The sequence below is a fragment of the Mytilus galloprovincialis genome, chromosome 1 (genome assembly GCF_965363235.1).
Source record: "Mytilus galloprovincialis chromosome 1, xbMytGall1.hap1.1, whole genome shotgun sequence".
NCBI classification, from domain to species: Eukaryota; Metazoa; Mollusca; class Bivalvia; order Mytilida; family Mytilidae; genus Mytilus; species Mytilus galloprovincialis.
Window position 1 is genome coordinate 23,679,221 of NC_134838.1, and position 27,821 is coordinate 23,707,041.

At 32.2% G+C, this 27,821-nt stretch overlaps 1 protein-coding gene across 3 annotated transcripts; it reads right to left on the bottom strand.

Moving 5' to 3' along the window:
• Positions 1–19: 19 nt before the first annotated feature.
• LOC143070261 (zinc-regulated GTPase metalloprotein activator 1-like) lies at positions 20–27,595 on the bottom strand. Of its 3 annotated transcripts, none has more exons than XM_076244720.1 (14): positions 27,510–27,595; positions 26,193–26,294; positions 24,993–25,079; positions 23,447–23,543; positions 22,814–22,905; positions 21,952–22,011; positions 17,607–17,644; positions 15,873–15,919; positions 14,286–14,372; positions 13,600–13,701; positions 11,807–11,867; positions 10,557–10,691; positions 2,015–2,138; positions 20–373 (listed from the first exon to the last, which is right to left on the bottom strand). In XM_076244720.1, exons 2-14 carry the CDS (start codon positions 26,278–26,280, stop codon positions 303–305), a joined length of 1,089 nt encoding a protein of 362 aa, XP_076100835.1. In that variant the 5' UTR covers positions 26,281–26,294; positions 27,510–27,595; the 3' UTR covers positions 20–302. The 3 variants fall into 3 exon arrangements, with proteins under 3 accessions (XP_076100835.1, XP_076100836.1, XP_076100837.1); XM_076244721.1 differs by having other exon boundaries at positions 27,498–27,564; XM_076244722.1 differs by having other exon boundaries at positions 26,193–26,290; positions 27,510–27,532.
• Between the last annotated feature and the right edge of the window lie 226 nt (positions 27,596–27,821).

The following is a 27,821-nucleotide window of genomic DNA, read 5'->3' on the forward strand; positions in this document are numbered from 1 at the left end:
AAAGTTAAGACAAGCAGAGGAATATGTCCATGTTTAATAATGCAGGACTCAAAAACTTGAATATAAAATCAAAACAAATTTATCAAAAGATGTTTTCATAGGAAATGAAAGAAATATAAATTCGAAAGTTATAAGAAGGTGGCAGGTTCACCATTCATAAAATTGTTTCCCAAATTTGTATTCCCTGTATATTTCCCTTTAAAGAGTTGTCATAATACCAATAAAAAAATTCTGTGTAGAATAAATCAAAAGTCGTTTTTCTATGACAATGTTGCAGTAAATTCTATCATTCCTGAGACTTGTCAGCTAGCTGGAGAATCTGTTACACATTTAAATATAATGTCCTCTAAAATCTGTCGCTCTAAATTCTTCCCTACAACAAAAAAGTGGTAATATATACAGGGTATTTCCATTTGAAATAATTTATTAATTTACTTGAATAAAATACCTTATTTAAACTCAAATTCTTTAAATGTACAGCTCTTTCCCAAAACCTACTTCAAAAGTCATGCATATTATTAAAACATAATAATATGAGGCCCAATTACTACACTTGTTAGAAAGCAGTAGTGATTAACTGCAATTGAAAGGAGCATGGACAAGTAAATAGAAAGTATTATTCTTCATATACACACACCTCTTACTTTACAAATAAGTTGGAAGCAAAAGAAGTGTTATAAATAAAAGATATTGCTTTCAATGTGCTCAAATACCATAACACCTGATAATTCTGGAGTAACCTCCAACCAATACCATCTAGATCAAAGGGTTTGAAACAAATATACTGAAGCATCTTACATTTCAAAGCTTCAAAATAAAAAGGGTATAAAACAACAATGCCAAACTCAACTTTATACACTTTCTGGAATAACCTTAAGAAATGCAAAACAATTATATAAACTGATTGGTTGTGTAAAAAAGCAGGAGATAAGAGCTGTTTACATATGACTACATATCAAGATTATACATTAATATATATCAAATTTGAGTTTCAAGAGAGAATGGCAGTGTTTGAGTATACAAACAATATACCTGAGCTTGTCTTTCAGAGCAACAATATGTTATTCTGAATTAAAGTTTATTATCACATTATAAATATTAATATTGCAAAACGTTGAGTGTACACTAGCAGTACCTTTCAAACTAATTGTTGATAGAATAAGGCAGCAGTAGTTTGTTACCTATGTTCAAATATTGCAAATCATTAGGAAGAATTCAATCAAGGTATCATATAGGAGAGAAAAGGAGCATAACTGGATGTGTTGACAGGGTTAGAGTCTCCTGTTAAAAATGCAACACCTGCCTTGTCTTTCATTTTTGCTTATGTGTATTTTTGTGTTTCTTTGATACATCTTTGTTTGTATTTAAGTGATTAATATTATAATACAATGTTTACTGTTGTACCCCTCTTTTGACATTTTTACCTATTATGTCTGTTTGTATTGTTCACACATCATTGTCAATACACATACTAACATTTAATGAGTCTGTCATACAAGTTAGAGGTTTAGCTAGCTGTAAAGTCAGGATTAATTCACCATTTTCTACATTAGAAATCAGGAATATAACAGTTGTTACCCATTTGTTTGATGTGTTTGAGCTTTTGATTTTGCCATTTAATTGGGATCCCATTTGAATTTTCCACAGAGTTCAGTATTTTAGTGATTTTAACCTTTTCTGCCATGAAAATTCACAAAGTTAGATATTGAAATGTTTGAGTGTTCTAGTTTAAGGAAATCTACATAGTTGGAACATCTTAGTCAGTGACCTCTATTTATAATTTCTTGTGCCTGTTATGTAACAAAATGATTCTGTCACTCAATCAAAATAGTTTATAATGAGTTTGCATTAATGGATATTAGATATGTTCTGTATAGTCAATGAGACAGCAATATAACCAAACAAAAGATGTTTAAAGACCAGTATACAGTCTTCAACAATAGACGCGTGTCTTCACAATATACAAATGTTTTGTCTACAGTTAAAACAATAAAAATCTTAAGTAAAGTGTTACCTATAAAAACAATTCTATTAATTCTGTCTTCTGTTTTTTCCCATGGTGTTGTATAGAATGAATCATATAACTCTTGTACTCCTTGTATTACTAAACGCTTATCTTCTGAAGTAGATAACAAACCCTACAACAAAAAGGTTACATATAAAATTATAATTAATACCTTTATCCAATGGAATTTCTAATTATTTAACAGGATGGATAATGATGAAGGTAAACTACAAATTGTAACACTACATGTACTGTAAATTCAGAAATCAATGTGCAAATCTATTTTACTATCATTGTTTTAACTTTATTTAACAGACATGAAAAGCAACATGAGTTGTAATTTCAAGAAATGCTGCATTTAACTAAATTCCCTAATTTGAATGTGAGCTCTTTCATGTTAAATAAATCCTGTCATCGGTTTTGCAACAATAAAACAAAGCAAAAGTTGTTAAATATGCTGTGTAAAATCATTGTGAAATGAAAAAATATGAAGTAAAAAGAATTATTTAGTTTTGGTATTATCAGCATTTTTGTAGCTTAAAATTTGAAAGGCAATAGTATTCTTACTGAGTAATATAGATCTACATATATTAGGTCATCATTTTTATGCAAGGTTATCATAGATCATGAATATGTATGTAAACTATAACACTTTTTAATCTGGATTATACACCTGTTATATAGAACTTTGATAGTAATTCTGAATTATTCATCAAGTAATCTGATGTATTTCATTTAAATGCTGACAATATATAATCTGTCTAAAAGTGTCAATGAACACAAGGAACTTTAATTATATATTAGTTATTATGAAATCTTAAGGATAATCAGTCAACATTAGCATAATTAGAATAAAATACAGATATTTTCTTGTGATTGTTTTTCATTTAGAATAATTTGGTGAGGTATCTTATGTTTCCACATTATAAATTGGATATTTAAGGTCAGCATTTTTAACAGAAAACTTTATGAATCATAATTCAATAACAATTTGTTGTATCTATAAATTGTATTTAAGATATTTGCTTAGATCATTCAAATTGAAAGTGGCAATGCTGCTATATATTGTTATGTTTGTAGACTTTTCACACTTTTTATGTTTGTTTTTATACTTTTTAAGTTTACAGACAAAAATTCAAAAATTGGTGAAAAATTGTCATTTTAGGCAAACACAATAAGGAATAATTTTATAATTTCTATATCATTAGAGAGAAAGAAGAAATTAACCTTATGAACATTTTGCCCTTGTCTGATTTTCTGTTTTAATAATAGTTATTAATACATTGGACAATTAACCTCTATTTACCCATTTGTTTTATTTCTAGCCATGGTGGCCATGGCAGTTGACTTTTATTATCAAATTTTAATCAATTTTCAATAATTTCAAAGATGTTATAAAAGCTAAGTACTTGTGTCCTTTTTACAATCAATTTATGATAATTAATATTTAACTCATGTTATAGTACAGATTATATCTTTGATTATATAAGTACAATAATCAAGTATACAACCTAAGCAAATATATGTTATATTGACACTAGAAGATAGTTTGAACACCTACTAATCAACTGATATAGAATGTCCTGGAACCAACCAGTATCAACTATACGAGATGGATACAATAGATCCATGAAATGGCATTATCAAATTCATTCCAAGAGGGACAGGTTCCAATGTTATGTCAGATGTGCGAAGAATCCACTGAGATCAAATGGAAATGTTTACATTGCGACTTTTTCTTGTGTATAAAATGTCAGAAACTTCATAAAAAAGTGAAATCCACAGACCAGCATACAATTATAGACATCAAAGACATTGCTTCATACCAACAACCTACCGAGGATAGTCCAGACTTAAGTAATTTACCATGTGGAGTTCACACAGGACAAAACTGTTGTTTATTCTGTCAAACATATGAGGGAGTTATCTGCCCTTTGTGTATTCGTAAAACCCACAAAGACCACAACATCATTGAATTAAATGAAGGCAAGGCCGTAGCTAGGGTCTTTTAAATAGTGAGGCAAGATCCTTTCGCCGAGCAGAGCGAGGCGAAAAAATTTGGCAGGGGGTCTGGGGGCCGCTCAAGCTCTGGGGTAAATGGTGCAAAATCCTGCTATCTGGGCCTTTCCTGGGCCTATATCAGTGATATCGATCATATGGGTGTCATGTGCCATTAAAGTGATAAAACATTTTTTCTTGGGGGGGGGGGGAGAGAAATGGTTACTTATGTTTAAAATGAATAAATTGGAATCTCTTTATCTGGTAAATTATAAAGGTGGTACTGTTTACGAATGCGCGGTTATGTGCATTTTTATGTCATATGTAGATATTATCGGCGATTATGGTAAATAGAAAAACTGTCAAAGAAAAAAGAAAAATAAAATATAGACAAAACTTGTGGTCATTAAACTGTTTCTTCCAAAAATCAAAATTTCACACATTTATATATATCTATATATCTTTATTGCAAAATTACACCCATGAGGGTCAAGCAATACAATGAAACAATAATTTTATACTATACAATGCAATACAATGAAATACAATGTAATACAATGAAATACAATGTAATACAATGAAATACAAAATAATACAATACAATATATGGAATAATAGAACATTAGAGTTCAATTATAAATGTATGTAAAAAAACACCATCATAACCTTGCCTGACACGGGTCTGACTCCCTCAGTTCAAAGGGCATTTATAAGGGCCTATATTTCATTTAAGTGAAATCTTCTAGTCAAATGTCAGCTTTCCAATCCGTCTGTGTCCATTTGAATCGAATATTAGAAGAATATCCCCCCGTGAAACATCCTTGTCCCTGTGAGTGTGAAGCATTGCCAGTCCACAAAGGCGTTCCTCACTCATTGTGGATCTTTCCCACGTCTTCAGTCTACGAAGACGTCCTGAAAAGGATCTTTCACAACAAACGCTGGTAACAGGCATTGTCAACAGTAGCACAAGTATCCGTCTGATATTTGGATAAAAGTCTTGATGTGCCTGTTTCAAAGAAGATTTAAGTGTACCTGGTAATTTGGCATTAGGGATGTCAGAAAATTTAACCTTCCACCTTGTCACTTCTTGTTCCCATGTATTTACATCTGGCAAATCCTAGGGAATAAACTTGAAACAATTCGTCTTGTATGGTATCATTAAGATTTGCCAATTTTGATGGAACCAAGTTTTGGCCTAACATCATCTGACGTTGGTCATGTGGAAAACGTCTCTCCATCTCGGTACAAACATGGTCTAAGAACGCAAAGTAGATAGTTGTCCTCCACAATTGTTTGGCTGAATCAACAGTTGGGTTATCTCCATGGACCTATCTGCCTGTTCTGCGCCTGGGAACAAGTGGAATCTCCTGCTTAGCAGCAATTGCCTGTGCTCTCTTATATACTTTTCTAAAGTGTTCATCTGTTCTCAACTGTCTTAAGGTCTTTAATGTATTAGCTGCATCGTCATATGCAAGAACCATATCACAATCTTTATTTTGAAGAGATTTCGTTAAACAATTCAAGTAGGACAGAACAAATTGTGTTACGCACAAAGCCACAATAAACTCTAGATCATCTAGGAGTCGTCTATGTCCACCTGCTTTGGATTTATCTTCCCCATAACTTTTATTTTCTATTTTTTAAACTGCATTTTGAATAGAACTGTAGTTAGTAATTAAGTTAGTCAAAGTATCCACACGAGAGCTCCAACGAGTTTCGCTTAACGGCTGAATTAATTTTTTCTTAAACTTTACTAATAGTTCAGCACTTTTATCTTCAATTTCATTCCCCTCATCTTCTTCTACGATGGCTTCTAATATTGTCTCATCAAAATGTTCTGCTAACTCTTCCTTTAATATATTCTTACGACTTGCTGAGGCGGATAAAAAGAATGTGAGTTGAACAACGCTGTCAAATAAATTTCTAATAGGGTTTACCGATTTGCAGCTTTGAGTAATAACTAAATTTAAGTTGTGTGATCGACAGTGGACGTATGATTCCCTTGGAAAAACTTCTTTGACGCGCGCCTGAACGCCTTAGACATGACCGCTCATAACACTAGCTCCGTCATAGCCCTGGCCTCTTAATTTTGCTATGTCAAGATGGCACGATTGCATAAAAGATATGATTTTTTCAAACATAGCTCTAGCAAACGATTTTTTTAAAAACATCAATACCATACTTGGTCATTTTTTAGTGAGGCATTTGCCTCACTTGCCTCAATGGATGCTACGGCCTTGGAAGGTTATAAGCTTACAGTGAAAGCTATCAAAACTTTTCATTCTGATCTTGAGGAGAAAATGTTTCAAACTGGGAAAGAATTATCTAAATTAGATTTTATAAAATACTCAGAAGAGTCAACATTTGAATCAGAGAAGCAGAAAATTTTATGCCAGGAAATTTTTTTGAAAAAGGAAGTTGAAAAGCATACGGGGAACCTGTTGAAAGAACTTGATAAAAGAAAACAAAATCTTACAAAGTCAATAATGCATGATGAAAAAAGGTTACAAAAGATCAACAAAGATCTAGAATTTAGAAGAAATAGCCTAAGTAAAATATTAGGTCAAAACAATACCAATGAAATTTTCAGCATATTTAAACAAGAAAGAACAGATAGGACAGAAGAGTTACAAGTAAACATAAGTTTTAAAGGACTACTGCCACTATATGTACCTGGGATGCAGCCAATTTTACAGTCACAACATGGCGAACTGACTGAACTGGAAGATGATAATACACAGGGAAAACCGGAATTTAAAGTGGTACAAAAATATAAAACTGAACTACAACTTGTTGAAGATTTAGTATGCTGCGATGGCAGAACATTGTGGATAAACCAATGTGAACATAAAACCTTGCAGAAAATAAAGCTTACCAAAGGATCAATTCAGATAGTTAAATATGTTGTAACAGATTCATCTAGCATAGCTGTATTACCAGCAGGAGACCTACTTATATCTTCCAAAGAATCTTTCCTTCGAATACTTTCACACACTACTGGAGAGATGCACAAATCAACATACAACTTCGCTCCTCTACAAACCATTACTGTCCATGTAACAAAACGTAATTACATCATCGTAGGAGTAAGAGAAATTGGACCATCCTTCCCTGTCAAAGGCCCAAGACAAGTGATCAAGATGGATGTCAAAGGTAGAAAAGAGAAAGTGTACCATTTAGATTACAATAGTAAACCTATCTTTACAGTTCCTAGAAGAATAACTTCTGATAATAATGACAATGTTTATGTCATAGATATTCTAGATAAAAATTGGAGTGGTAGGATAGTTGCATTAGCATGATTAGATAAAAACAACGGAGTGAAATGGGTGTATAGTGGCAATCCAGAAAACAATAAAATCAAAAAAATTCATCCTAAAGACTTAGTGACAACAATATCTAACAATATTATTATAACAGACTAACATCATAGTATCTATATAGTAAGTGATACTGGACATTGTCTTCACCAAATAAATACTAAGGATCAGTTAGATATTCATTGGCCTACCTCATTAGAAATCGACAATAGAGGTATACTGTACATTGGTTGTAATACATACCAAGGTCAACCTCCAGAGGCCCTAATATATACTGTTCATTTTTCTGGATGTTGATTTGCTGACATGTTTTGGAGTTCTAATTAATGGTTATGATAAGTATATACTGCAGTATTTTCTGGATACTGAATTAAAATCCCGATTTCTATTGATTGCTATATCTATTCAGATGTCTAGATTTTGAATAACCAAGAGGAGTTACTACATGTATTAACTTTTATTTTTTTTGACTTCTTGATTACCAATTATGATTTCTATAAACTAACTAGTTTTCTGTAGTTGGAATAACAGATTGTTTTGTTCTGGATTGCAAATGAGATGTTCCCACTACCGCTCTCTATGTACACAAGGTCACAGTTGTTGTGACGTTATCTATTCAGAGTTCCAATAAAAGTATCATTGAAAGTAGACATTCTTATTTCTTAGCCTTAATTTGTGTCCAATACAACTAATCTACGATAGTATTGGACAAAATATGTAAATAATAATATTACTATGTAATTATTCTGCTCATTCTGATCTATAGTTACTGATTATGAGTAAAATAAACTGTTCAGTAATATTCCATTAATTTTTTTATTGCACTGACTTGACATAAAGCAACCATCAACAATCATCTTGGTTCTGATATAATGATTTTGATAACTATAACTGTTCAGTTTATTGATTCCAGATTTATGATGACTGCTTCTGAATTACTGGTTGTAATTAGTTCAAACTGTTCATTTTCTAGCATCTGATTAAAAGATTACTGTCAACTATGTTGTTTATGACTAACTAATTGAAATTACTATGCATTATATATTCTCCGGTTTCTCAATTTGGTAATCATTACAAAATAATAAGGAGAGGTGTAATATGATTGTCAATAAGACAAATATCTAAAAGAGTTCAAATAAAGTGGACATAAGCAATCATTTGCCACTGTATGGCCTTCAACAATAAGAAAACCCATATTCTATAGTATTTTGTTGTTCTTTGTTTTAGTTGCATTCTATTCTAAAAATAGTACAAGACATCTAATGTGAGAGTTTTAATAACATCTTGTTGTTCAAAATGTTTGAAGTCGAAAGTATTCAACTTATTAAGAAAATTATTTTCACAATTCATATTTACAGTTAAAGATATGGGGTGTTTGAACATGACACAAAATGAAACAACCCTTTTATTGCTGTCCTCCATTTTGAAGTGACAGTAATTTATTCAATGATGGATTAAAACTTTCAAATCTTACAAAAGGGTCTAGACTACTTCCAAGAATTGACTGCAGCAAACCTCTATGAGGTATTGATAATGACAAGACATGTTATTGAAACAACAAATGCAATATTATCAAATTGATCACCAAAACATAACAACTACATAAAATAATTAGGTCTCACCAAGGTCTGTGTAATATTAAATAACGAACATATGGGGTTGAAATGGCCATTAAAAATAGTCAGTTGCATGGGAAGGCATAATATTACTAAACTCTGCTACTAATGAATTGTTATTAACTAATAAAATCACACAGGCTTATCTCATAAACAAACACAATCTTCTGGAAAATAAGAATACACCAGACAAATAGACATGTATGGGTAATGATTTAATATATTCAATATAATTAATCCACTACTCAGTCAATAAGAAACTAACCTAAGTATAATTTTCCCAAATAAGTCTTTGTTAAATTTTCACTTTTTAAAAAAATTGTACAGAATTTATCTTTGTTTCAAATAAAGAAAAACTTGGCATGAGTAAAGTTTTATCCTGTTCAGTACTATACAAAAAAATTTCACATAACATTTCATTGCAGATATAAGAGAATAACCATCACTGGAAGTTAACCAATCAAGTTTCCCCCCTTATTTAACCTGTGTACAAGCTTTAGTAACCATGTAAGCTCAAGTTACCAAAATATTCTAAAGAAACCACAGGTAAAAAAATAAAGGTGCTCTGAAATATCCAAGAAATATGTTTATGACACAGAAAATGTTTTACTGCAACAAAATGTAGGATTAACTACCTACAACTGTCAAATTCATGGGAATTTTTTTTTTTGACCTTTTTTCGTATACAACCGGATGTGATGTACCATGACGTGGTGGTATTACACCTTAACAATGACAAGAGTACAGGCGTCAAGGTAATCATACACATGTCAAAATACATGTACATCTTTCTATTAATCATATATAGTATAGTTTTCATAGAAAGTAAAGCAAGCCACACTGATAAGTCTCTAATGCTTACTGATTGTGATTAAATTTATGTTGGAAGTATTTTAGGGAAAGGTATGAGTCTTATGTAGACGAAATGCGTGTCTGGCGTACTAAATTCTAATCCTGGTACCTTTGATAACTATTTTACAAGTCTCATCTAAATTTTACATTCTAATTCAGCCAAGGTCAGATAAGCCCTGCCAGATGGACATGTACATCATACAACCATTACATTCCCAAGATATAGTTACTGTTAAATCAGAAATTATTATGCAGATTCATTATTGTAATTGTTGCACAATTTATTTATTGGTATTTTCGGAAAGTCTACATACAAATAATGTTTTTTTTCAAAATTGAAAATACAAAACCTGTAGGCATGTGAGTGCTTACAGTGTACTTTCCAATAGATTCTACAAAGGGACATAACAGTAAAAAGTCTGGCCTGATTGTCAAACTTGTCTCCAACATTGCTGATATACACCTTTGAAGAAAAATTCATAACAATCTTTCATGAAATGTAGGCTAGAAAGGGCTTACAACAAAATTTTTCATATAATTTATACTTAAAACTCAGATTTCCTTTAATATAAGACAACTGATCAGCCCTGATTTCAAACCCAAACAAGACATTGCTGATTATAACCCTTCTACATAAATACTTGTCAGAGTGCTTATAATATAGGATAAATTAAAAGATAGAAGCCTTGTTTTTTCTATGTCCCCCACACTGTACTGCAGAGGGGATAATAGGATAAGTAAATTCTAAATAAGAATCATACATACTTTCAACCTAAGAATTTCCATCACATTTCCATTTGAGTTTTTAGTATTTTTGTCCCACAGTATATTCTGTACAGCTTTGTCAAACAACTGTTTATTCATACAACCTTTACATTCTATAGTTAATGTACCCACATCCTGAAAAATAATAAGAAAATGTATTTTTCAATTTGCTTTTAGGTTATACTGAAAATGGTTACCCCTAAGTATTATTCATGTTGTTGTTTTTCAACTGAAAGTAGTACTAATAATTATTACCAAAGAAAGATTTTAAATGAAAGTATTAGAATAACAGTGGAAATAGGAAGCCATCAATAAACAAGATTGTCATATGGAAATGTCCCTTGCGCTGTATGAATGAAGAATTAAATAACGTGTCCTTAAAGGAGGATGTGCATATCATGTTACATACATTTGTATAGTTGCAGCTAACATCTTTTTAATGATTTATGTTTTAAAAATAATGTGGAACTACACTGCTTTATTTGTAGTTCCTAAGGTGGTACAAAACACCTGGACTAAAATCAATTTGACTCATTTAATTTTCATAAAATTTTGACAAAATATTTACTCTGATCCTTTGCAAAAATATAAAAAAATATAATCACTTGAAATCACACACTTTATACGAAAAATTGCATTAGATATATAGCAGTTTGACAAACACTATTTTTTTTCATGAGAAGGTTAGTATTCCCTTGACAATAGAATGTGATTAAAACCTTCAGCTGATTTTTACCAAGTTATCTCCCTGTAGTGGGGGTCTCATTGGGGGGTTCTGCTCCCACTTACTTTTTTGTCAGATTCCCATATCCTGCTTACAGTATGTACGTAAGCAGTTCTCGTATTTTTGTAATTTTCTGTGTCCCGCTAGACTTCATTCCCCGTTTTCATGGCACAATAATTTGACTTTCACATGTCAGGTTTACAAAAAAATCGTCAATCCTGCGTCACGCTTAGACATGCCACATGTGGAGCAGGATCTGCTTACCCTTCCGGAGCACCTGAGATCACCCCTAGTTTTTGGTTGGGTTCGTGTTGTTTATTCTTTAGTTTTCTATGTTGTGTCATGTGTACTATTGTTTGTCTGTTTGTCTTTTTCATTTTTAGCTATGGCGTTGTCAGTTTATTTTAGATTTATGAGATTGACTGTCCTTTTGGTATCTTTTGTCCCTCTTTTAGACCCCAATGAGACCCACTGTAGTGTTATGTACCACCTTAACTTCCAAAATCAATAAAATAAATCTAACTACCTCATCAATTTTATGTAAATTGTCTGTTGAATATCCTCTTGTTTTAAATAAATCTTCCAAACTGAAAATCATAAACAACATTTGATGATTGTGTAAAATTGTTATCAATAATAATTTAATAATCGTCATTTAGTTGAGGGTACCAAAGGTACATTCAGAATTATAATAATGAAAATTATTTTTAAAGATGATATTCATTATTTGCAAGTACAAAAAATCATTTTGATAATTTTTTTCAAACTAATTTTCAAATGCAAATTGCTGGAAATTCACATTTTTAATATGCCTCATTTTAAATGGGGAAAATAACTGCAAATTCTTGGATTTTATATCCATCCATGTTTTTTAAATCAGTGACCCCATATATTTAATTTAATGAACTAATACACTGATTTTTTTCAGAAAGATCTAATACAGAATATTTAAGATATAACAAGATATGTTCCAAAAATTGAACTAAGGTTCCATTAGTTTGGAAAGACACCTAAAAGAGCTTGTCTTCATGGAATCTAACAAATCTTAAGATTTTTTGATGAAAATTTGTCATTTCAAATTATCCAAAATTAAAGGAGACTAGATATCATTGAGATGGGAGCCATCTCTGTGGGCCCCGCTGTGAATAATGTGCATTAAAAAATTGTATCTTTACCATAGGACATGGGGTTGTCAACTGAAATCAAAGTTTTTGACCTTGACCTTTGACCTAGGAAGTTGTAAATAAATTATGACACACCCTTTGGTGTTGGTTTATATACATGTCAAGTATAAACTTTGAAATGATAACGGATCTCAAGATATAGAGCGGACACGATCTTTACCATAGGACATGGGGTTGTCAACTGAAACCAAAGTTTTTGACCTTTAACTTTGCCCTAAGCAGTCGTTCATAAATTATGACACACCCTCTGGTGTTGGTTCATATACATGTCAAGTATAAACTTTGAAATCATAACGGTTCTCAAGATATAGAGCGGACACGATCTTCACCACAGGACACAGGGTTGTCAACTGAAACCAAAGTTTTTGACCTTGACCTTTGACCTAGGAAGTTGTACATACATCATGACACGCCCTCTGGTGGTGGTAAATAAACATGTAAAGTATAAAGTATGAAATCATAATGGTTCTCTAGATATGGAGCGGACACAAAGTTAAAGTGTTACGGACGGACGGACAGACTTATCACTATAGGGCGACCCGCCTTTGACCTAGGAAGTTGTACATACATCATGACACGCCCTCTGGTGGTGGTTAATAAACATGTAAAGTATAAAGTATGAAATCATAATGGTTCTCTAGATATGGAGCGGACACAAAGTTAAAGTGTTACGGACGGACGGACAGACTTATCACTATAGGGCGACCCGCCTTTGACCTAGGAAGTTGTACATACATCATGACATGCCCTCTGGTGGTGGTTAATAAACATGTAAAGTATAAAGTATGAAATCATAATGGTTCTCTAGATATGGAGCGGACACAAAGTTAAAGTGTTACGGACGGACGGACGGACAGACTGATCACTATAGGGCGACACGCCTTTGACCTAGGAAGTTGTACATACATCATGACACGCCCTCTGGTGGTGGTTAATAAACATGTAAAGTATAAAGTATGAAATCATAATGGTTCTCTAGATTCGGACGGACGGACAGACTGATCACTATAGGGTGACCCGCCTGAAGGCGGGGCCCTAATTAACTTCCTGGAAATAAACAAGTATTTGGTAAAGAACATGATGACCACATGATTAAAATATCAGATAAATAATAAACAGTAATTTTTTAACTTACCTATTTTTACCTTTTCCATCATATGCATTCAGATCAAGTATATTATTTAAATCAGTTTTTGACTGTGCTGTTTCTAAAAAGGTGGCATAACTATTTATATTTCTGAAATAAGGAAAAAAAAACATTATGAAAATGATTTAATACTAACTTTTATTTTGATCTTAAGCTCCTTATGAATAAAGCAAAATTCATATCATCGCATTATGTTATTGGCATGATGTGCTTTTGATTCATTGTCAACTTTTCAGTTTTACAAGATTAAAACATGGAACTTTAATTCTTTAACAACTTTCTTATGTTAATAAACATATTTATAAACTATGTCAGAAACACATGTATAAAAAGGGGATATTTATCAAGACAGCAAGACAACAACACAAAAAAAAAAAAAGAGGTTATCAAGTTGATTTAGCTACAAAATGCGAACCAAAAGTAAAACAATTTGCATGTCTCACTTTCTGAAACAATCCTGGCAGTTGAATCAAAAACTATCTAACTAAGGCAAAACTGACTTATTCTTGTTTGTTTGACTTCTACAGGAATGATTTCATGCATGTTACAGAGTATAACATAGTTTGATGAAGACATCTAATAAAACAATTAGTTACACAAACTGCTAGATTTTAGTCTAATGTAAAGATAACATCTTTGTCTCAAAGACTGTTAGTAATTTAAAAGATACCAACCTGATTCTCGATTTAAGCTGATGTAATTCTTCTTCTGCAACCAAATCTATCTTGTTAATTATTATCACATCTGACATGGCAATCTGCCTGGGCAAACAGAAATAATAATATCATTAACATCACATCTGACATAGCAATCTGCCTGGGCAAACAGAAATAATAATATCATTAATATCACATCTGACATGGCAATCTGCCTGGGCAAACAGAAATAATAACATCATTAATATCACATCTGACATGGCAATCATTTAATGAGTTTTACTGTGCGTATTGTTGTGTGTTTGTTTCTTCTACATTGGCTAGAGGTATAGGGGGAGGGTTGAGATCTCAAAACGATGCATTTCTGTGACTATCCCAAGTCAGGAGCCTCTGGCCTTTGTTAATCTTATATAATTTTTAATTTTAGTTTCTTGTGTATAATTTCAAAGTTTAGTATGACGTCCATTATCATTAACTTGTGTTCATATTTGTCTAGGGGCCAGCTGAAGGACTCCTCCGGGGGTGGGAGTTTTTCGATGCATTGAAGACCCGTTGGTGGCCATCCGCTGTTTTCTGCTCTATGGTTGGGTTGTTGTCTCTTTGACACATTTCCCATTTCCGTTCTCAATTTTATTAAGTTTACCTAGTGATCTCTGGGGAAAAAAATAACATAAAAAATTCGTAAGGGTTCCACGGAACCCAATGTCTCGCCTACTTTTGCTGTTAATTGCAGACTCAACAAAAATGAGGAAAAACATCAATAAAAATTTCCCTCTCGATACTGTCGTTTGATTGAAAGAAGCTTCCAAGTTTGGTAAAAAATCCAGGATAGTTTATGAATCTAATAAATGTTTTATAAACTTTAACTGCAGACTGTATGCAATGTTAACTGGAAAAAAAACTAAGTCCATTTATAAGTAAAATACGGAAAAAGTGAATTTTTTTTTCACAAAATTTACTTCTGAATAATATCTTATGATCAGAAACAAGCTTATGTCTAAGTTTGGTAGAAATCCAGGATAGTTTAAGAACATTATAAAAATTTTAAAAACTTAAACCACAGAGTGAATGTTTTGTTTCTGGCCAAAAAAATAAGTCCATTTATAAGTAAAATACGGAAAAGTGGAAATTTATTTTTACAAAATTTTCTTCTTGATACTATCTTATGATCATAAACAAGCTTCTGTCCAAGTTTGGTACAAATCAAGGATAGTTTATGAAAGTTATTAAAATTTAAAAAACTTTAACCACAGAGTGAATGTAATGTTTCCTCGCAGAAAAACTAAGTCCATTTATAAGTAAAATACGGAAAAAATGGAATTTTATTTTTACAAAATTTACTTCTGGATACTTTCTTATGATCATTAACAAGCTTCTGTCCAAGTTTGGTAGAAATTCAGTATAGTTTAAGAAAGTTATTGAAATTTTAAAAACTTTAACCACAGAGTGAATATTTGTGGACGCCGCCGACGACGACGACGACGGAATGTAGGATCGCTTAGTCTCGCTTTTTCGACTAAAGTCGAAGGCTCGACAAAAACAAAAAGGACACTCAGTTTATATAGTATCTGCTACATTTCAACATTAAAAAGTACATTTATTTACCTTGTTGCCTCATTAATACTGTTATCCTTCTTCTTTTGATTAAGATACTGGAAGTATAAATTATAATATTTAAAATAAATGTCATATCAAGCTATCAACAATAACAGGGGTAGTGTGAGATACTGCTCACGGATGATACCCCCACCCAAAAATTTTGGCAAACAGGAAGTTGTGGAGTGATGAATCTGAAAAAGCATCACATGGTATAGCTGACTTATATGAACTTTGAAAGCAAATTGATTTGCTGCACTGAAAGATGGACAGACAAAAAGACAGACAGATGGACAGAGTGCAAACCTACAGTCCCCTTCCACTTTGACAGTAGGGGACTAATAAATATAAAAAGTGTGGGTGTTTCAAGGAAGACATGCTACAAGTAATCTCCATATAATATATCAACTTAATTAAATGGTTAGGGGTGAGAAATCCATGAAATCTCAACAATCAAACATTAAAATAGAAGGTGAACAACCATAGGCGGATCCAGGGGGGCCCTGGGAGGCCGGGGCCCCCCCTTTCATGGGAAAAATTTGGTTGATTATATAGGGAATCATTGAAGCATGACTGGAGCCCCTCTTAGGTCAGTCAGCGGGCCCCCCCTTAGGAAAAGTTCTGGATCCGCCACTGACAACTACAGAAGAATCTTTTCAGGATGGTAGGACTTTTTTCAAGGAGTTGTGGATTAACATATAGTGTGACTTTGATGATAGTAGTGATCCCTATTTGTTGCTTTTGACAGCTGGAAAGACAAAACAAAACATTTATCTGAAGATATAGAAATGAAATGTGAAGAATGGTGTATGTTGCTTTTATCACAGTTCATTTAAATTAACTAATGGTAGACTTTCTACAATAAAACCTATGATTTATGTCATCAAACCCTAAATAAACTGTTATCACAGAGATATGTTGCGCTTTTTTGTAATTTTGATAATGCAAATGTTGAAAATAAAATAGCAATACTTTAACATGTAAGTTTTGTAAATATTCAAGGTCAATGAACCATGACTGAAAGGTACATAGGTACATGGCTAAACAATCTTCATGGAAATGAGATATGCCAATGCTAATACAACAGCATACCAAATACAATTGGCTTAATTCAAGTAGTTCCCTTTAAACAAACCTTAACACGAACTTAAACATGTAAACTAAGCAAAATTTCAATGTCAAGGGGAAGGGGTCAATTATCTCCATGGTAATGAGACTTGCCAATACATATACAACTGCATACCGACTATCATTAACCTACCACAAGTGGTTCCCCATAAACCGACCTAATCACAAACTAATCAGGAAAACTAAGAAACAGTTTCAAAGTCAATAAACCATAACTGAGGGGGAGGGGCCATATAATCTCCATTGTAATGAGATGTGCCAATACTTATACAACTGCATACCAAATATCTTTGAGTTACCACTAGTGGTTCACCATAAACTAGACATAATCACAAACTAATACATTGTTGACGCCGCTGCTGTCATCTACGCGGGAAACAGCATACCTATGTCTCCCTTTTTGACTCTGTTAAGGGAGACAAAAATCAGTATTAATGTTTTACTTTATATGCCTAATTTATTTTGTTATTATTTTCGCATAAATTGTCAACAAACACTGAAAATTATGGCAATACATGTATTACCAAAAATCCCAGTATTGTAACTGAGGTTATAAATGTATTTCTATATATTTTGTGTAATAAAGTTTTGTGTAAAATCTACAATTGTTTTTACCTTTTCACAATATTTAGCATCAACAACTGTAATGATACCTGAAAAGAAAAATATAATTAAATTGCCTACATTCTTATTTCTTGTCAATGAAGTTTATTTATTGAAGTATTTGTAAAAAATAAAAAGAAATATATTATGAAAAGAGACTAGCACATGGATCTAATAATGAAGCACACAATATATTTAGTACAAAAGCTCACTAAAATATGAAAACAATTTCAAGAATTTATGAAAAAAAGTTGATGAGAAATGTGCTTTATACACATGAATAAAGACAAACCAAGAAAACAACACATGCATCTTAAATGAAATCAATTAATTTTACTTCTTACTCAACTATGTCTTGTCCAATTTTGTTTTTCTAATTAAAGATTCAAACTACATTATATTTAAACCATCTGCTAATGTTTTTTTTAAATTTCCTTACATAAACTGAGTACAAATAGTATACAGGGCAATGGATCTTTATAAGAATACTGCTTCCTTATCCCAATTTTTTAATTACACATTCTTGGGTAATAGTACTAGTATATATTTACTCTTGTAGCTATACAAAACAAATTCTTTAATATCATATGTTAACACTACAGGAAAATTAATCATGTTTTCCTATAGAAAACAGACCAAGTCAAGAAAACTCAATATTGACCAATGAACCATAAAGGGACATGAAAAAGAACTGTAAAAGTGACTCTACCCAAATAGGTACTTTATCTGGGTTTTGTGGTAATAAGCATTGTGTATATGTTTCACAACATTTAATTAAGGCAAACTTAAGTTAGGGAGGGGAAACTACAATTCCAGCAATTTTTCCCTTTATAAAGGGCCCTAACTCTAGAACAGTAAAAGTGACACCACCAAAATTCCAAATGATCTATGTTTTGTTGTAATTACCATTGTGCATAATTTTCATCCAATTGGTTGAGGCTAACTTAAGTTAGAGACTAAAACGAAAAATTCTTTAATTCATTTGTAAAGGGACATTATTCTAGAACAGATAAAGTGACACCAACAAAATTCATAATTTGATCTGTGTTTTACGGTAATAAGCATTGTGTATAAGTTTTATAGCCTTTGGTTGAGGCAAACTAAAGTTAGAGATCGGAAATGAAAAATTTAGCAATTTTTCCATTTGGAAAAGGGTATAACTCTAGAACAGTCAAAGTGATGCAACCAAAATTCAAAATTGATTTGTGTTCTGTGTTAATAAGCCTTGTGCATAAGTTTTATGGCATTTGGTTGAAGCAATCTTAAGTTAGAGATCGTGAACATGTAAAGGGGTATAACTCAGAACTGTTAAATTTGCGCCACCAAAATTCAAATTTATCTGTGTTTTGTGGATATAAGCCATGTATATAAGTTTCATAACATTTGGTTGAGTGCTAACTTAAGTTAGAGGACAGAAAAGAAAACTTCAGAAAAATTCCATTTTGAAAGGGCATAACTCTAGAATAGTAAAAGTAATGCCACCAAAATTTGAACTTGGTCTGTTGTTTAAGGTAGTAAGCATTATGATAAGTTTCATAACATTTGGTTGAGGCAAACTAAAATTAGACAATTGAAGAAAAAAATTCAGCAATTTTTCCAATTGTAAAGGAACATACCTCAACAACAGTAAAAGTGACGCCACTGAAATTCAAACTTAATTGGTGTTTTTGTGGTATTAAGCAATGTGTATAAGTTTTATCACATTTGGTTGAGGCAAACTAAAGTAAGAGAACAGAAAACAAATTTTTGAATGTACGTAAGGACGTACATACCTACGTACAGATGGATAAGGGTAAAACTTAATGCCCCTCCACTATGGCAGGGGCTTTAAAAGACCAAAAACTCTAAAACTTAACTTTGACCACTAAACCATGAAATTACGGTCAAGGTCAGATGACACCTGCCAGTTGGACATGTAAATCTTACAATCATTCCATTCATCAAGTATGGACCTAGTAGACCTATTGCTTATAATTTCTTATATGGACTTCACCTTGAAAACTTAACCTTGTTCACTGATCCATGAGGTCAACTTCAACTAACCCCCAATTTATTTTATATAGCATAGTTAATCTAGCTTTTTTTCTTCTTATTTCTAAACTTTCCCATTTTAAAGATTTATTTCAGTTGGAAACTGCTCCAGGTGATCTGTTTTTATAATTGTTAAAGACAAACCTGGCTGCCTTACTCTGTAACTGCTCAACCTGAGTGATGTGTTGCTTTTTGTACGGATCCCAGACAGGGGAAGAGTATTCGACAACTTGACAGACAAGTGATGTGTACGTGAGGTTTTTAACCTTACGTGTGCAGTTTTTCAAATTCCTACGGAGAAAACCTCAGGTTTTCTTTGCCTTACAGGTAATATTATTTATGTGTGTTCCTCAATCAAGATCATGGCTTATAGTTACGCCTAAATATGTACTGTCTTTTAAATACTTGTTTTAATAAAACAAAATATGTTTTAACATTTTTCTGATTTATCTAAATAAAAAAAAATCTTTTGTTATAACTTTTTATCTTCAATTATTGCTTACAAATTTCTCTTTAATACATACATTTACAACTTGATTAATTTCTTTTACATTCAATTACTACTTGATTAGTGTATATTACCTTCAATTAATACTTAATTAATTTCTTTCATCTTCATTTATGAATTGATTATTTTTTTTCATCTTTAATAATGAATTGATTAATCCTTTTTATCCTTACTAATTAAGTAAATGTTTTGTTTTATAATCTTTTTATGTTCTTTGAAGGAAGTAACAAGAGTGAAAATATTTCAGTACAAACACAAGCCCAACACAAGCTAACTATAATTTTGAGTAATTTGAAAAGATATATATACAGGACCATAATCTGGGGAAAGGTATTCAATCACTTTACAAGGCCTCCATCCAACATACTACCAATACAATAATGGAATACTCTACTGTACTAGACTATGCTCAGCAGCTCAAGACCTTACTCACAGCATATGACCAAGCAGTTACTCAACTCAATTTACTAGAAGGCAAAATCCAGCAACTAGACCACTACCTATTTACAGCAGACATCAATGGTAGTCATGGTTACAGTAAATACCTGCTGATTCAAAAATCAACTACACTTGGTATCCATAAGATGTACAACCAATATAGAGAAAAGAAATGGAACCAAGTCCAAGAGTTATCTACCCTGATCATGAAGTCTGCCAACTCCACTCCTTCATATACTGATAGCACACCAGAGGGCGTACCAAGACATACACACCTTGACAATGACACTACTGTACAGTCATTGACAGAAGATTTCTGTGTATTCTCCAGAGACTGTTAATTTCATTGTGAAATGTTACCAATGTGTTGTAAGCTAGTGCTTTTTTATGTCAATTGTAACCACTGTATGATTTGTTATCTAGTTCTTTGTAGTGTGAATTGTTAATTATTTGACATCATTGTTATCTTATATAAATAAAAAAAATAATGAAAATATTATTGTTTTAAGTTGAAATTTTATCAGTCTGCAAGAACTCTGAGGTATAATAGCTTCCATTTTTGGTTATTATCAAAGCTCTAAAAGGTCAAAGTCACATAACTCTTGTAACTAAAGTGCACATGCTGAAATGTCTGGCCTTTTACAAAACAATTATTTTTTTTAACGTTTTCCTATACAAAACAGTCTTTTAGAGAAGGGAAACCACAATTCAGTAATTTTTTCCTTTATAAAGAGCCATAACAAAGAACGGTAACAGTGACACCACCAAAATTCCAAATGATCTATCTTTTATGGTAATTACCATTGTGCATCCATTTGGTTGAGGCTAACTTAAGTTAGAGAACTAAACTGAAAAATTCTTTAACTTTTTCATTTGTAAAGGGGCATTATATACTCTAGAACAGTTAAAGTGACACCAACAAAATTCATAATTTGATCTGTGTTTTGCTGTAATAAGCATTGTGTATAAGTTTTAAAACATTTCCTTGAGGTAAACTAAAGTAACAGATCGGAAACGAAAATTTTAACAATTTTTCCATTTGGAAAAGGGTATAACTCTAGAACAGTCAAAGTGTTCTGTGGTATTAAGTCTTGTGTATAAGTTTTATAGCATTCGGTTGAAGCAATCTTAAGTTAGAGATAGGAAATAAGTAAAGGAGTATAACAGTTAAAGTGGTGCCACCAAAATTCAAACTTCAGTAGTGCATCACAAAACAGTTCAATGATTATTTCCTGCACTTATTTGAGCCAAATTTTGAGTATTCTTGTTTAAGTATTTAAGTAAATTTAAACTACAAATTTTACTAAAAGTAATTTAATTTTTATCATGACAAGTCATGATGAGTTATCAAAACTGATTTATTGTTTCAATTTTACAAACCATCTAGAAATAAATCGCTGCACAACTCTTCATCTAACCAAAATATAGAAGCTATAGGACCTGGAAAAGAATATAAAGTTATCAAAATATGAGATAAAACAATTCAACCATAAACCTTATTCTTACAATCAAACAGAACAGTTTCTTGACAATTAAAATTACTATTTTAATCTACAATAGAAAATTTTAATGTCATTTATTCATCTTTCAAATTTTAGTTTTTAAGAACTATATGCATATATGGAGCACCATGTCATTATATGATAAAGAGTCTGACAAAGTTGCATTAAATTATGATTTGGACTCAAAGGTACACTAGTCTATGCTATCTTTAAATAAAACCAAAAAGTAACTTTCATAAAAAAAATAGTTACAAAAGTACATGGTGTAAGTAAGATTGTTTGAAAGGTTCACAAACTTCAGTCAAGTGGTTCAGGAGCAGTTGCTCATACAAAATTGGGCCATAAGGATGAGAAAACTCGATGGATGAATGAACAAACAAACTAAAAGAAAAAGATCCATGCTCTTCCATAGCTATTTTAAATCCTCTTTAGAAAGTGAGGTTAAAAAAGTAGAACTCAGAGTGAACTAAGAAAAGGGTAACTCAGTCCCTAAATACTGATCATTTCTCAAGTAAGTAAATAAAATTATCTCCCCTTTCACATTTTTCCATTAGATTTTAATCATATCCTTAACACAGCAATATGTCTTCTATGTGACCTTTTTAAAAACAAACTTTAACAATTATTGAAGCCACCAAAACAAAAACCGCACATCTAAATTCTTGTTACACAATTTTAATCAAAGACAAGACTTAAAATAATGTTTGACAAAGAACTAAATGTTATCACTATGACGATACCTGGATCAGCAAGACCTGTTGTTTCTAATAATACATAATCAAATTTTCCTTTCTTTGTCATTAAATTCTCTATAGCTTTGACTCCATTGTCTCTGTAAAAGAAAGAAAAAACATATTTAATGCACATCAATGTATACAAACTATACATATAACCATTTCTTTTACTGAATCTTTAATATCTTTTATAGATGAACCTTATATCTGCTATTTTCAAATGCATATATGCTCATAAATAAATGTAACATAGTTCAGAGCACTTTAAAGGTTAATACCATTTATGAAGGAGTGAATATCAACAGAGAAATCAGAAATCTAGAGGGATAGTTGGAGTTCACATGGCTAAAAAGAAATTTCAACTTAGCAGAACTTTCTATCCACTTTAAACATAGGTCTCCATCTCCAAATTTACACTACTTAAATTCATGACTAAAATGTTCTTAACTTAATATACAGTCTCTCAACCACAGGCCCACCAGACAGGCTGCTTAAAATGCTGCCGAGTCTGTAAAAATTGGGTCAATAAAAACTAAATTGTTTTGTTAATCACAGCTTTGGAGCCTGAAGATTCAAAAGTTTATAGTAAAGGCTGAATATACATGTATAATGTGCAAATAATATAACAAACATATTTACTTAACAGAACAACAGAGACATCCATTCCTAAGTTCTAACCATTCCTCAAACAACTCCCCTTCCTGTCCTATAGACATGGACTTTTCTATAGAATCACCTGAAATTTATAATCATATGTTAATTACACACATATACAGGTAAATAAACAGGCAATACAAAAAAGAGAGCTATACTACATATTTCGTCTTGGAATCTTAGGTTCAACATTTTCTGTCTGTTGTAGAGTTCTTTTAATGTACATGTAGTTTGAGATAAAGAACGTACAGCAATAAAAGAGCTGTTCCTTTACTCTCTGTCTTTTTTGGTGTGATTTTATTTGATGGAGTGATATCCCATACCCTTTATGTGATGGAGTGATATCCCATACCCTTTATGTGATGGAGTGATATCCCATACCCTTTGTGTGATGGAGTGATATCCTATACCCTTTGTGTGATGGAGTGATATCCTATACCCTTTATGTCATGGAGTGATAATTATACCCTTTATGTCATGGAGTGATATCCCATACCCTTTATGTCATGGAGTGATATCCCATACCCTTTGTGTCATGGAGTGATATCTCATACCCTTTATGTCATGGAGTGATATCTCATACCCTTTATGTCATGGAGTGATATCCCATACCCTTTATGTGATGGAGTGATATCCCATACCCTTTATGTGATGGAGTGATATCCCATACCCTTTGTGTCATGGAGTGATATCTCATACCCTTTATGTCATGGAGTGATATCCCATACCCTTTGTGTCATGGAGTGATATCTCATACCCTTTATGTGATGGAGTGATATCCCATACCCTTTGTGTCATGGAGTGATATCTCATACACTTTATGTCATGGAGTGATATCCCATACCCTTTATGTCATGGAGTGATATCCCATACCCTTTATGTCATGGAGTGATATCCCATACCCTTTATGTAATGGAGTGATATCCCATACCCTTTGTGTGATGGAGTGATATCCCATACTCTTTATGTGATGGAGTGATATCCCATACCCTTTGTGTGATGGAGTGATATCCCATACTCTTTATGTGATGGAGTGATATCCCATACCCTTTATGTGATGGAGTGATATCCCATACCCTTTATGTGATGGAGTGATATCCCATACCCTTTATGTGATGGAGTGATATCCCATACCCTTTATGTCATGGAGTGATATCCCATACCCTTTATGTCATGGAGTGATATCCCATACCCTTTATGTAATGGAGTGATATCCCATACTCTTTATGTGATGGAGTGATATCCCATACCCTTTATGTGATGGAGTGATATCCCATACCCTTTATGTGATGGAGTGATATCCCATACCCTTTGTGTGATGGAGTGATATCCCATACTCTTTATGTGATGGAGTGATATCCCATACCCTTTATGTGATGGAGTGATATCCTATACTCTTTGTGTTTCCAATATATAATAATTAGACATAAATTTCATAGCGTTTTTGTTGGTTTAAATTCATTATTGGATGACACCACATTACCAAACAGGATGAATTAAGATTTTTTTGGGGTAAACAAGTGAAACTAACCTTCACCAAATTCATTCATTATAACTGCTATCTTTTTACCATGCTGCTCAGTGAGGACATAGTTCAATAAAGTTGTTTTCCCTGAACCTAAAACAAAAGAGAATTTACACTTTCTAAAGATAAATATCAGTTTCACACATATGATAATCTGTTAAAATGTACATGTATATTAGGGCTTTTGTGCATTATGTATCTGAACTAGTCTAATACAATGAACTACATGAATTAATTAGTCATCACTAGGACCCATCATAGATTTCATTCAGGTTATCCATTTCATTACTTGTAGTTACAATAGCAGTCAATAATGATGATGATCGGATTGAACATCAACTATATCACTAACAGAAATCCTATGAGTTGAAACTTAAATAGTCCTTTTTAAAAAAAAAAACATTTTACCACGGGTTGGCCCTTTATGACAAATATTTTACCCTGAGCGATAGCGAGGGTAAAATATCGGCATAAAGGGACAACCCGTGGTAAAATCCTGATATATTCAAGCCCCCATGAATTATCTCGATTTTAATAGGACAAATACAGCTATTGTTTTGGATCGAAGCGCTCTAGGTGGAGGAAAATATTTGCTGTTCCCATAAATAAACGCACTATTGAATTGGCATAAAAGAACAGAGCAAACTGAATTAGTGACATGCTTAAAGTTTTTACAATAATGTATTTAGATAGTTGTGGGTGAATTTAAATTATAATTTAAATTATAATTTACTTATAATGTCTTATATGTTTTAAAAAAATAGGCTTATACCACATTTAGCATCGTTTGATTACGTTTTCTTGTTGTGATGATTTTAGTTTTGGCAAGGGTGTATTTTCCCGTAAAGTGCTTATATTCTAACGTCATCGTTCTATGACGTCGGGTATCTCATTAAAAAAAAACATATGACATGGGAGTACGATTGGAACAGCCCAAACAATATATTCATATTTTACCATGGGTGTGTACTCAAAGGGTTTGAAGGACGTCTGTTAGAATTACAATTCTGTATCATCATGTTTTCTTTATCTAGTACAAGGGAATCACAATATGTAATTTCCTCAAAGTATAGTGCATGTTGCAAGTTACATTTTAAAGAATTTCAATTGATTAATGTATTGATACTTTTTCCATATCTTCTACGTTTTATAATATTAATTGTTATAGTTATGATTGATTATATGTATATAAAGTACATGTATTACCTAGAAAGCCAGTAATAATTGTAATAGGTACTCTGTTATTCTCTGCTGGTACAAGGTCAGGGATATCTTCTTCTTCGCTGTCAGACATGGTTTAATTTCTATCTAAATGGAAAAGTAAAAAAAATGTCACATTAATAATAAAAGTTTGCAATAAGAATAATCTACAAAATTTAAAACTGAATCAAAGCAAGATATTGACATTTTTCTAGCTTACAAAAATTTTCATAAAATCAATGCTTTGGTATCTAAATTCAACTATGTACATATCAAGCAAGTTATTGATAGTGAGTGTCTATTTGGTTTAACAGACCCAAGCATAAAATTCTACACAGCTGTCTTGTTCTCATTTAGAAATGTTGTGGTGATCAGAGAGAGAAAAGATGAATAAAAAAACCCAATGGATTGAAGGCAATGAAGCTTTTATTTGTGATCAGAGAGAGAAAAGATGAATAAAAAAACCCAATGGATTGAAGGCAATGAAGCTTTTATTTGCGATACATTGGATTGGAACATGAATAAAACTTTGATAAACTCCTTATGGGAATGTTTTGATTTTAAGACACATAAATAAGCTTTACATGTGTATTATAGAGACTTCATACTCATAGCATATGAAATAACAAAACAGCATGAGCTCCATATAATTACAATGTATTAAAAAATAAATTATATTTTTATTATTTTAGGGTTCGGGGTAGGAGGGGTCCTGATCTGGAAATCCTGGTCTTAAAACACGAAATCCCAGGCTTAAAAACACCAAATCCTGAGGTCCCAAATTTAAATAAATTTATACCCAGACATCCTGAAATTCGAAAACAGATTTCCTGGATCCTGAAAGGGTCTTTCCCGAAATCACAAGCTTAAAAGCACCTAGCTGATCCCGGAGTCCCTAAAGGTCCTATACCCTCTTATGAGGGGGATAGGACCTTTATCAGGACTGCGGGATCGGGTGTTTTTAAGCACAGGATTTCGGGATCAGGACCCCTCCTACCACCCCCTCTCTTATTTGTCAATCCTTTAAAATATAGATGGTCTTATCACATCACTTTCCATGGTCATGGGAGGAATGAGCACTCAAAAACACCTGAAATAGCAACCCATTTTGTATGTGCCCTTTACCAAACCAGGAGCATTTAAATCAGTTGTCATTGAGAACATTTTATAATTTGATTTTTGCTTCATGAGCCGCTTATATTTTGTTTTGTACATATCGATTTACAGTGCTGATTTACGCCGAGTGTAATTTATGAAAATAAGCATTTGTATAAATAAATTGATTTTAAAATAATCATTTATTTCTCATACAAGGAAGCCTACAATTTAAAGTTGATATGTTGATATTTTTTTCTGTTTACACGAATTTTTCTAAGGGAGATAACTTAATTTATAAAATAATGTTCGGCACAATATCGGATAAATAAAATATCCGGAATCTGTACTTCGAAATCGGAAAAATAAGCTCAGAAAAGAGAATATTAAACAAAATACAGAAAAATCAACAAAAGCATAAAACAAATAGAGAAAAAAGAAAATATAAAGAAGAAAAATAGAGTAATTAAAATATAAAGAACAAAGAATAACCCCTTAGAGAAAAATAAAAAAAGAACTTTGAAGAATGCAGAAACGAGG

Bases quoted from the DNA above. Each gene is read 5' to 3' on its own strand.
- LOC143070261 (XM_076244720.1), bottom strand. From the start codon at position 26,280: ATGTCTGACAGCGAAGAAGAAGATATCCCTGACCTTGTACCAGCAGAG. The intron at 15,920-17,606 runs GTAAAAACAATT...TTATACTTCCAG, and splicing joins ATGCTAAATATTGTGAAAAG to TATCTTAATCAAAAGAAGAA. The intron at 11,868-13,599 runs GTAAGTTAAAAA...TATGATTTTCAG, and splicing joins GATGGAAAAGGTAAAAATAG to TTTGGAAGATTTATTTAAAA.